Genomic DNA, 12,892 nt, shown 5'->3' with positions numbered 1-12,892 from the left:
CCCTATGAATGCTGACCCTGTGCTAAAATTTAAAACCATTTCTATGTAGCTGGTTTAATTGACTCAAGGAGGAATTTTGTGTCCGTCTTTATTGAATTTGGATATTCTGTTTTCGCAAGAGGAAAAAAAAAAAATAGGAATTACTCCATTTTTTTTCCAGAGCAAATTACGAGAACACTATTTGTATTTTATTAGGCAAAATATAATCACGTTGAAAGCATTGGTTTTTCGTTCGACCATCGAAGTTAAGCAACGTCGAGCCAAGTCAGTACTTTGATGGTTGACTGCTTGGAAGCTAAATGCTGAAAGTCTTAATTTTCAAGGCGGTACACCAGCATGACCGCAGTCCAATGACTGAAACTAGTAAAAGTTAAACGATCTAGATTTGCTCTAGAGCAAATGCACCTCTTCACCCTTTTATTGTCCGGATCAACCTTATTTTCGTTGTCACTTTATCTCACTCAATGTTTTGAACCCGAACTCTAAAGACAGGATCAATAAAATATTGACTGTGATTGATAGTATGTAGCTAAAGCCCATCACATTCGCCGTTTCTGTTGTACACAGCTCACTAATCTGAACCGTTCACAATATTAGACGTAATAGTACGGTGAATTCTTAACAGTTAAGCATTATAACTAATGCTAACGAATACCAAAAGCTAATATCGACAATCCAATAGCTATTGATTGCTTGAATACCAAATATGGACAGACCGGCAAACTCACTTTCCATAATCACGCCTTTGGTTGACATTGGCATTACTGTTGCTCAATATAACCGACCAGCTATCCATCATTTCTGAGCCTTTGAGCTTTATGAAGCACTCTTCTATTATTGTATTATTCTTTCTATTGATAAAAATCTTCATAAATGAAAAGGAAAAGAAAAAAAAAAAGACAAACACGATGCTGGAGTCATTCGTCCATGCGAGTGAATCTAGTAATGTATATCGAACTTAATGTTCCTGAATTAGGCTGAACCAGTGTCATGCACTCACTGCAAGTGCTAAGGTTCTCTACAACACCTCAGTATTTGTTGATGCGGTATCTGATCATTCGAGGAGCCTTGTCCTGAAACCAAGACAATATCTCAATTTTCTTAGCGTGTTGCGAAGCCATATATTTCTCAGTGTTAGTAAAACGCCTGGTTAGTGTCATATCACACTTTAGTTTTGATGGCTGTCAATGCCACAAACCAGATCGATCCAATAAATAGTATCGATTACATCAAGAAGACGGGAATTTAATCCTTAGATTATTCCGCTTATATTTACATTACTTTTTTTTAAGGAAAGAACTATAGATTTTCCCCTCCCCAATTCTTTGTGTATGTTACAGTCACATTACGATCGCTTGCTTGTTGTATTCCACAGTTTTAGTATACAAGGAGAACGTTCCGAGTTTTATAAAATGGACAATAACATCTTGAAAATGGAAAATGTAACGTTGTGTCACCGTTTTCAGCTTTGTTTGGTTGAAAGGACACCATTTTGTTGAAATATTTTCACATGTGAAGTGATAATATGAGAGAGAATCTCCAATGCAAGCGGTGATAGTGTCAAAGAGTTACTGGTGGTTTGAGGAGTTAGAAAAACACATGTACTTATATGTTATAGTCACAAAATGTTAGTGGTTGTCTTCAACAGTAAAATTATTTTGTGAAAGTCTATTTACCATCGGGAGGTGGGAATCTTGACGTTTCTAGCAAAGAATCTTTCCCTTACAATTGTAGTAGGTCGCAAATGTAGTTCGTCACTTTGTTATGTGTGAATGTGAATTTTTGATATATTAGGATTAAATACCACGTGCATTTCTTATGTAAAGACTAGAGGGATTCCATAACGCGAAACAATGTACAATTGATTAATGTAAAGCGTTTGAAAAATTATGTTTAATTTACAGAAACTATTTAAGAAATAAGCATAAAATCACTATGTACGAGTGTAGTCCTTATTTAAAAGGTTTGGTTACGTGTTATTTTTTTAAAACAATTTTTTTATAGACAAAATATTAAAAAGTTAAACTATATAAAAACCGAAAAACAAAACACGAATGATCATATGTATTGAGAAGTAGACGTTATCGATTTTGAAGAGATGAGAAATTCATCCGCAAGCCCAGTACACACAACAAAGTCAAAAGTGTGATACTGTTGACGAGAACAGCTAGCATAATCCAATCATGTAGTAAACCAAAGATAACTGTAGCAGACATGAGTTTACATAAGGCACATAAGAGACACTGGATGAGACGGCGGCTGCGTAAAACAGCTCCCCGTTTCGAAAATGGGAAAACTATACAAAAGATTATCAACGCACTGCCATCTATAACCAGGTCTAAAAAAGCACTCATGTATTCAGTTACTGTCTTTGGAAAGTGGTAAGCTACCTTCAGCAGATGTATTGTGCTGCATGAGAAACTGAGTACGCATAACGCCAGACAGACGAGTAGATAGAGCCAGTGTATCTTATAATAATTAGTAGCGAGCCGATGTCGGCCGTATTGCTGGGGTTGCTGAGATGCTCTTCGTGCAGTCATTTCTATGCTTTCTTCGTTGCTGAGATTGTTGGAAATGATTAATGGTGAGGGTCTTGACCACAAAATATTCGCGGCTCGTTGCAAATTGTTCATACTTGGAGCATTATACAAATTAACCCGCATACTATCTTCACTAGTTCTCAAATTATCTTCAGGGCTATCTCCATCCGTTCTCAAATTATCTTCAGGGCTATCTCCATCCGTTCTCAAATTATCTTCAGGGCTATCTCCATCCGTTCTCAAATTATCTTCAGGGCTATCTCCATCCGTTCTCAAATTATCTTCAGGGCTATCTCCATCCGTTCTCAAATTATTTTCAGGGATATATCCATCCGTTCTCAAATTATCTTCAGGGATATATCCATCCGTTCTCAAATTATCTTCAGGGCTATCTCCATCTGTTCTTAAATTTTCCCCAGAATCGTCTCCATCAGTTCTTTCCGAGTCCTCCATTCTTTCTAGGGATATAATCTCCAACTGATATGAAACCAAACTGATATCAAAATTTTCCTCCAACAGAACAACTGACCAAGCTTTCTCTTTATTATCTAAAAAAAACAATGAAATTAACAAAATAAAAAAGTCTACTTATCTTGTTCTGGTTTTCAAACTGTCTTAAATGAACTATTCCAACACCTCTCTTTCTCTCTCTCTCGTTTATCATTCGAAACTACGACACGGTTTCAATTCTTAGTTAAGTCAAAAAAATTTATTTGATGTACTTGGAACGACATATCCTTTCTGTTTGTTTTTCTTAAAATAAATTAGTTCTATGTCAACTACACTGCTATTCATTAAATCAGTAGGACCAGCCTACCTTTTGGTGTCATGCTCCTAAAATTTTACTTACCAAAAATAAGATGTTCGTATTCTCACCGCGGTTAGATCTGAACTAAAAACATAAACACCAGAAAGAAAAAAAGAAAAAGAAAACATCATCCTACGATTTAAACAAACGTACCAGATCACCGTCTGAGAAATTATCAATTTATATATTTCTTTCTTTTATTACCCACAAGGGGCCAACGAAGAGGGGACAAACAAACACACTTGTGGGGACATATAACAGAAAATTAAAATTAAAATCTAAATAAAACTATAAATATGATGATATGAAATGAGTAATGAAAATATGGAAATGTGCCACTCGCCCCACAGCAAGCAACAGCACTTACTTCCTTTCGAGTCCCTTTATTTCTTCTAGCCCCACTATCACGTCTGTACCATATTTTGCTAATAGTTCATCACATGGTATGTTATCTGGTATATCCTTAATGTCTGTATTTATTTTCCAGCATTTCAAATCTTTTTTATGTATTTCTTAACTTGTTCCATCTGTCCTTCTGAAAACAGCATGCACATATTCCACCCTATTTTACCCTGGTAACCATATGTACTCACAAACTTTGCTATCTTCCAGTCCGTTACCATCCGGATTAGCTCCGTATTTTCCTCGTCCGTCATTATGCACGCATAGTTTACTTGATGGGGAGGAAAAGTTTTTGTGCTTTGTTGTGTCTGCGATTCGTTTTTCTTTTCAGCTTGTTTAGGAGGGGAATGGGTGGTTTCAGTGAATGTAGGGAGAGGATGGGCCTCAGAGGGTATGGGTGGGGTGGGCAAGGATTGGGATCCCACATTACATTTTTTCAACTTCTTCCTTTTTCCATCAACCACTTTCCATTCTTCTTCTCTTTCCACCTCTTTTTCTTTTTCCTTCTCTTGCTTCTTTGCCGGCATTTCTTCTGTTTTTCGCTTTTGCAGAGGGCAGTGTGCTCTAATGTGGCCTTTTTGGCCACATTTTCAATACCAGTTCACCAATTGACACTGTCTCCACCAAATCTTTCAGCGTCTCCACTGCGAAGCAGTTCCTTCACCACAGTCCTCCATGTTTTTCTGTCCTCAGCCCTCTCTTCCCAGGTGCTGACATCCACCTCACACTTGGACAAACTAGTTTTGCAAGTGTCCTTATACCTCAGTTTTGGTCTTCCTCTTGGTCTCTTGCCCTGGGCCAGTTCTCCATAGATCAGTTGCTTCGGGATTCGATGGTCATCCATTCTCCTAACATGCCCCAGCCACCTCAGTTTTCTCATACACAAGATAGCTGTCATGCTTTGAAGATTCCCCTGGGCCACCACTTCAACATTCGTGACCTTGTCGCGCCATGTTAGGACTGAGATCTTGCAGAGGCATCTGACGTGGAAAATACCGAGGCACCTTTCCTGTCTGCTGTACAAGGTGCATGTTTCAGATCCATAGAGGAGTGTGCTGAGAACACATGCTTCATAAATCCTGACCTTTGTCTTGATGTCTAATCTCTTGTTCTTCCAAACTCGTTTTGTCAGCCTTCCGAAAGTCGTTGCTGCCTTCCCTATCCTGACGTTAATCTCATCATCAAGTGAAGTAGAAGAGGAAACGGTAGACCCTAGATAGCAGAACCTGTCCACTGTCTCAAGCTCTTTGTCATCAAGCCTGATATGGCCTTTCACTGCGCCCTCCTGAGTGAGAATGATTGTCTTCTTTACACTGATGACCAGACTGAAGGCCTTGTATGCTGATGAAAGGTGGTCCATCATTATTTGTAGATTTAATTCACTGTGAGCAACAAGTGCCGCATCGTCGGTGAAGAGAAAGTCTCTTATTGTTGCTCTATTGATCTTAATTTTTTCAGATCTGAGGAGAAAAAGAGACATTGTATAGCAGGATCAACAAACTAGAATTTTTCATTTTCCCATAACTTGAGGCGAAACAGAATTTTTTCAGGGTTATGAAATGGCCTTGTTAGTTTCAAAGTATACATTTCTTTATTATAATTGGTTGCCAAATTGAACTAATAAATCATTTCAACCGCGACAAACTACTTGCAATCTATTCCTTAGAGTATTATAAGTTAATTACCGCATTAAATTATAAATATTTCAAACTATAGCTCTACAATTTCTCTATTTCTTTATTGAATAACTATAAGGACATGCACATTGCCGGTTGAATTTCAGATTTAGTACACTCGAATAACACTAAGATTTTAACAGACATCGTGTTACTATTTTTGTTAAAGAAACAAATAGCGGTCTGCAACATAAAAATTTAGTGAAGTTGTATGCGCGGGAAGGAGACGAGATTCTCACGCTTTAAGCAAATATTCAATACTTATTTGAAGTTCATTTAGAACGCCCCTTTCCCCGCAGAAAATTTAAAAAAGAAAAAAAATGTGCCCGGTCATAAAGAATCAACAGGATTGTTGAGAATAACAGAGCAAAATGACAGCATTGGTAGTTGACAATAGCTTCATGCACGCACACAAACACACGTTCGTAGTCAGAAGAAACTAGTGAAGGTCAACGTCGGATTTTTTATTCGAAGTTCTGTATACCATATTTTTATCATTTTTTTTATAGTAGTTCACTTGTCCAGAGGGAAAGAGGAGCTGAGTAGCATGTTATTGTGTTTGGATATTACGACGAGGCAATGATCAGAGAATCTCATAGTTGCGTAGACGGTAACGGTATTGAGTGCAATTTGAGGCAAGGAAGAGTTCAAGTGTTTGGAGTATTAATGTCATATCGATCCAGAACGAGATTTGGGGTAGGTAGGGGGGGAGAAGGTGACGAGGGAGTTGACAGTTGCAAAAGGTTCTGTTTCTGCGTCGATATGAAATGAGTGTAAGAGTGACCAGGAGCTGTGAGTGTTGAAGTCACTAGGACGAAGATTTCAGAAAGGGGTGAAGTGAGACATTCCTAATGTAGGAGGTGATATGGTCAAAGAATTACTGGTTTGAGGTGTTCGGAAAGTAGATGTAGTATTTAGAGGTTATAGTATAAAAACGTTAGGTGGTCCACCCTAGTAAAATTGTTTTGTGAAGATCTTTTTTTTTTTTTGCAATAGGAAGACGGATAACCTGTTTTTAGCGAATAATACTCCACCACTAACCCTGTAGTGATTCTTAGGTTTTACTAAATTAATGAAATCTGAGTTTTGTGTATCGTCGGCATTTCAGTATTCAATCTTACAAGCATTTCTTACATCATGTGAAATGCAATACGATTTCAGCAAAGTTCAGGGTGTAAAATTCAGTAATTCAACGCAACCAGGAAATTGCGAATATTACCCCATAAAGCGCTGGGATTTGCAATTACATAGCGTGGACTGCTGAGCGCATTTTATGAAAATGAGACTACCATGCACACAGTGACAAAATTTACATTATCTGAAAAGTCATTAGTTGATCTATCTCTTGACAGACATTTCAACAAACGCCCATAAATTAAATGCATCTATCTGGGCCACGTTCGTGGTCTGTCGCGCTTTGTGTTAAAAGAGAATGTTTCCGACAGTATAGTCACTGTAATTAGAATGTTTGGTTATATTTAAATTTATTTACAAAAATCTTTAAAAGTCATTTGAAATGCTTAAAATGTAATAAGAAATAAATTCCATAAAAAATTATGAAAAAGAAAATGGAGTGATCAAATACAGAAAGTTAGGTGGTTACAGATTTTGAATAACTGTAAAATTCGGCAGAAAACTCGGCACACACAACAGAAGCCAAAGTATGAAAGTACTGATAAGAATTGCCAAAATAATCCCGTCGTAATGTAACATAAGGATAAGGAAAGTGGACAAGATAATAAAAATGGTGCATACAAAACAGAGGAGATGGTTGCGAGTTGAGAAAACTGGCTTTTGCTTCGAAAATGGAAAGACAAGGTAGATAATTATCAGCGAATTGACGACTATGAACACATCTAGAATAATAGTCACATACTCATTAGTATTTAGAACAAAGTGTATTGTGTTTACGAGATGTATAAGGCCGGAGAACAAACTGAATAACGACAACAGCTGATAACTGAGTATTAAGGTCCAGGGTAAACGATAAGAAATGGTAGGGAACCATTGGTTCTGAAGCTGGTAGTTGTGTTGATGTTGTTGAGATTCTCTTAGCGCTGTCATTTCGATGTTTTCCTCATTACCGGCATCGGAAGTTAATGACAGCCGACGTGTTGGGCTCGGATCATTCGATGTTCGTAACAAATTACCCGTACTTGGATCATTATTCACATCATTCACACTATCTTCGTTTGTTCTTTCAGGATTCTCCATTCTTTTCGAGTCCTCCGTTCTTTCTTGGAACTTATTATTCTTTTGCTGATTTGAAGCAAACTTGCACTAACATTTTTCTTCTCTGTGAAATATTAATATTTGATCATGTTTTGTACTTATTGTCTGAAAAACAATAGAAATTGAAAAAAATACTGTTTTGATTTTAAAATAATGACCTTAAATAAACTGTTCCAGCGTTTCAACATCAGTCTTTTCATTTTTGTTCAGTCAATCAAAATTTCTTGCCTGCAGATCATTGTAATCCATGACACAGTTTCAATTCTTAGTCGAAGTCATCAAACTTCACTTTGGCTTCTAATGTTGATGTTTCATGGACCAGGAAGTTACTCGTTTTTAAATAGATGTGTATAGTTTTGCAGCAACACTTTACTGAATTGTTCTGGATGGACGGTCGAACTGTAGATGGTAGAAGACCTCACAGCATACCTCGACAGCTTACCGCGGCCCACGGTAGAAGATGCAGAGGTCCGGGATCTGATAACTGGTTGTACGCGGTGCGGATCGCCTGATTTGGAGGCCTTCCCTACGAGCTTTATGCATATTTGCCAGTAGTGTTGGCCGGCGTCTTGCCAGGCATCTACTGCAACTAGCAACAGAACGTAAGTACAACCGAGGAAGGGTCCCACCTGAGCAGTGGGTTTTCGGAGGAGTGTATCGCGAGACCAGACAGGGTTTTCTGTATGCAGTGCGATGTCGGAATCGTGACACACTGGAAGAATGCATACGTTACTCGATTCTTCCAGGAACCACAATTTTCAGCGATTTGTGGAGGGCGTATACTCTCACATTCCTGAAATTGATGGCTACAATTTTGAGCACAGAACGGTGAACCACAGCGTTGGGTTTGTTAACCCGAAATATAGTACACACACTTGTAGAGTATGTGGGGCTCTGTGAAGTGAGGTAATAAACGACGTTGTGGCACTCGCCGTTCTGTGATAGATTCATATCTCTATGAAAACTGTGATTTGTTTGATAAATTAATTGAATGCATTTCTAATTCGTTTCAATTTAAAAAATATTTTGTAATGTGTTGCTTATTGCATGCTAAAATGTTTGTTTTTTAAGCATATTTTGATTACTCTTAATTTCGTATATAACATATAAACCATGTACATCTTTTGAAACATTGTCATTTTATAAAATTTTGCTGGCAATTTTTCTAAATTAACATAAACATTTATTTACATGAAAGTAAATTACCGGAGAACTTTCATCTAATTCTTTCAAATCTTTCAGTTAAAAATTGTAATGTGTTTATCGCATGTAACGTGTTGTTTATCACGTTTGCCTTAAATATATATTGAATGCCTAAATGTTTGTTTCCTTTTTCGTGGTTGAGCATTGTGTGTTCTCATTCCTAAAGTGGTTTTCGAGTTTATTCTTTTCATTATTATTCAGGTCATTGCCTGGAATCGAACTCGGAATCTTGGGGTTAGTAGCCCGCGCTCTTAACTACTACGCCATATGCCCGGAGTGGTTAAAAGCGCGGGCTACTAACCAAGATTCCGAGTTGGATTCCAGGCAGTTACCTTAATAAGAATATCGAAAAATACCTTAGTTTCGAAATTTCCCCAAGACACCCGATGAAGGCTGGAGGGTATATCAGCCGAAACGTTGCGTTAAACAAGACGAGGACAAATATCCGTCAAATGTAAATATTACAACTTACGCCAAACCTTTCGAACAACGCACAAACAAGAATTACGATCTACTCGGACAGATGATTGCAACGATCGACAAAGCACAACGATAGATCAATTACCAGATATGAAAATATGTACCGTGGTCGATTTATCCAACGAAATGCTTCCATGCGATACCCCAGAATGGCCACACTCCAGTAACTTAAGCAAGTAACGTAATTATATTAATTTTTAATCCGTCTATTGTATAACATTCCGACACCAATGATCCCGAATGTTTCTATAACTTATTGCAGGTTGTTTTTTTTTTAGTTATGAACTGTTGCTGCTTAGAAGCCATTAGAGTTATCTTGAATTGAGGTGCTTCTTCTATATCATGCTGTTGATGTCGGGATTACAGCCGTTTCTAAAATTAAAGATTTCGAAGCCTAGGTTTGTTCATATGTGTTTTTTTTTGTTTTTTTTACAAGAAAAATTATTTGATCTTTGAATTGCAGTGTCAAGTGAAAGTTTCGACAGAGATTTAAAAATTAAAAAAAAAATGCATTATAACAACAACCAACGAGAACATTTCAAGTATTCTTTATTCAAATAGTTACAAAATTTGCAGTTAAGCTTAGAGTATAAAATTGCAATAGGTTTAAGAAATGACAAATTTAGAAAAGAAAAAATCTGAAGGTTTTACAGGTAAAAGTGTAGCCAGGGTATTTCAAATTTTCGCAATTTCGAGAGAGGGCGAAGCTGATAACCCATTCAACTCTTATTTTATCGACCTCCGAAAGAGGAAAGGCAAAGTCGAACTTAGCGGAATTTCAACTCACAATGTAAAGATGGACGAAACGGCGCTAAGCATTTTGCCCGGCAGGTTAACGGTTCTGCCAGGTGGCAGAAAATAAAACCAGAATAAAGGAATCTAAAGAGTTGAAGTTAGTTACAGATTTTGAAACTTGTAAATATTCGACATCAACGTCGGAACACATAAAATACAAACGTTATATTGTAAACCGAAGTCAAAAGTAGCAGACAACAGTTTAAATAAATCACATAGAATACAGTGGACGAGAAGGCGAGTTGAGAAAAACTGACCATCGTTTGAAAAACGGGAAAATGATAGAGAAAAAAAAATCAAGTTCTAATTGTTAGTGTGAAGTTGGTTGTGATATTTGAGGTGGTGTGGATATCTAGATGGTCTTTGATGGAGGATATCTATATGCAGCGACGGTTTTAACCTCAAATTATTCGATGTTCGTAGTAAATTTCAAATATAGATACTTTTGAAGCCACAAGTTTCTCTATGTTCCAGTATAACAATCCATATTTCTGACGAAGTCACCTGTGCCGATATGAAGCCAACTAACATGAACAATTTCCTCCACCAAAAGTACCTTCAACTCATTGTATTCTTTTTCTCCACTGCATTACCTAATAAACAATGGAAAGTAAAAGATAATTTACCGTTTTCAATTGAGAAAACGGTTTAAAGAAAGAAATGGTTCATGTTTTAGTCATTTACGATTATTATAGACCGATCATTTTGACATGGTATTAATACTTAAAGTCATTCTTTAGATTGTAATAGCATTGGAAATTTAAGAAGATTATGTCCTCTTAGTAATCCCTGGAAAATAGAAATGGACGTTAGATGTCATAAGGAGTCAGTATTATAACTAGTTTAAAAAAAAAAGTGAAGGCTTTAGTAATCGGTAACACGTAGTATATTATCTTCCGCTCGCTCCTATATAGCATGTATGAAGTAACTAGCCGAAGCTTGCGTCGGTAAAAACGATAGGAAATCGATGAGGTTTTATACAAATATTTTCCTATGATTATATATTGTAATACAGTAGATCAGGTGCTGGAGAGAACTGTAGTAGGTTTGTGTTGGGAGGGGTGGGGTTATAAGGCAGTGGCCGGATGATCTGATAAGATGATTACGGTTTGGTAATGCTTAGGGTTTCGAGGAGAGAAAGATCAAGCAACAGTGTATGGACTGTGTCAATCCCCACATAGGGATACAAGCTCATGTAGAGGACTGGGAATCGCAAGAGATACTACAGGAGGGAAGCTGAAATTTTGGTGTTTACAGCAAAGAAGTCTTTGCAATTATTGTAGCCGTTGGTAGATTTTAGTACATTCATTGTGTGAATCTGGTCTTGTGGAATGCATTTTGGTATTCCGTCCCACATGTACAAAAATCATATAAAATGTTAAACGCTTTCTGCAAAGTTCTGAGAGTAGAATTCACTAATTAAATCTAGTTAAATAGATATTAAAACAGAATTTTCTCCGACAGTATACTCACGTTTTTCGCAGTGTCTAGCTATTTTTATCTGCAAAATTCGACATCAACCATGGTATATACAGCAGAAATAAAAGCATCGTAGCACTGATAAGAACAACTACAGCTATCCATTCTTCATGTAGATGGTACATAACGCTAGCAGACACCAGATTAAGCAAGGAACAAAAGAGACCGACGAAGAACATGCGGTCTGAGTAACTTGCACTTTTGTTTGAAAGATGAAAGACAACACAAAAGATTATCAACGAGTTGATGGCTATAACCGCGTCTAAAACAATATACCAATAGTTTGGCATAGCTGAAAAATTGCGAATTCTTTCCGCTACATCTATACTGCTGCAGAATAAACCGACAAATGACAGCACCATGTAGGCTACTGTATTGAGCAATTGTATACGATGATCAGAAGTAGTGTTCTGCTGGGTTTGCTGTTGTTTAGAGCAGAGTTCAGGTTTCTGAGATGCTCCTAACGTGGTCATTTCTATATTTTTTCCATCGCTGACATAAGAAACGAGTGGCAGACGACGTGTCGGCCCCGAAATATTCGGGGTTTGTAGAAAACTGCTTCTGCTTTCATCGTTTTTCCCATCACCATTTCCTCCATCACCATTTTTTTCATCACCAATTCTTCCATTACCATTTTTTCCATTACCATTTTTTCCATCACTATTTCTTCCATTATCATTTTTTCCATAACCATTGGGATTATCTTCATTACTTCTTTTCGAATCCGCCATTCTTTCTCGAGACGTAATCTTCTCTTTAAGAATCTAAGCTAACTGATACAATAAAAGAAGTTCTCCCCCTACTCTAATATTTATAACCAATTCACCATGTTTGGTTGTCTTAGGAAACAATAGAAATTATTAAAATACCTTGAGTTGAGTTTTTAAAAAAATCACTTAAATAAACTATTCCATCATTTCAATTTCAGGTTTTTTTTCCCTCCAAGTCAATTATACTTTGCAGATATTTCTAATCCACGTGCGGTTTCAATTCTAGAGTTGACATTATCAAATTTAATTTGTGCTTCAAAATATTATTCGAAATATATGAACATTACTTGTCGCTCATATTGATATTGTTTATCACCAGTGATATACTCCATTTTACTGTTTAACTCGCTATTGGTTTGGTATTGTGATTTTTTTATTGATTTGAGAAAGTCAAAAAAAAAAAAAACTAGTGTCGATGTAATCGAATGATTTTTCGCGAATGATTTTATTACTATCCATGAAGGACGAACACAGAGGGGACAGTACAATATGATCCCACCTCTCGAT

At 36.9% G+C, this 12,892-nt stretch overlaps 1 protein-coding gene across 1 annotated transcript; it reads right to left on the bottom strand.

Moving 5' to 3' along the window:
• Positions 1–9,873: 9,873 nt before the first annotated feature.
• On the bottom strand, positions 9,874–12,431 carry LOC106882980 (uncharacterized). The gene is made up of 2 exons (XM_014933827.2): positions 11,610–12,431; positions 9,874–10,729 (listed from the first exon to the last, which is right to left on the bottom strand). The coding sequence occupies exon 1, from the start codon at positions 12,344–12,346 to the stop codon at positions 11,624–11,626; it is 723 nt and encodes a 240-aa protein (XP_014789313.1). The 5' UTR covers positions 12,347–12,431; the 3' UTR covers positions 9,874–10,729; positions 11,610–11,623.
• Positions 12,432–12,892: the final 461 nt, after the last annotated feature.

This window comes from Octopus bimaculoides, chromosome 20, assembly GCF_001194135.2.
Source record: "Octopus bimaculoides isolate UCB-OBI-ISO-001 chromosome 20, ASM119413v2, whole genome shotgun sequence".
Classification (NCBI taxonomy): domain Eukaryota; kingdom Metazoa; phylum Mollusca; class Cephalopoda; order Octopoda; family Octopodidae; genus Octopus; species Octopus bimaculoides.
The sequence above is the reverse complement of the archived record's forward strand: the minus strand, read 5'-3'. Positions and strand labels throughout refer to the sequence as shown.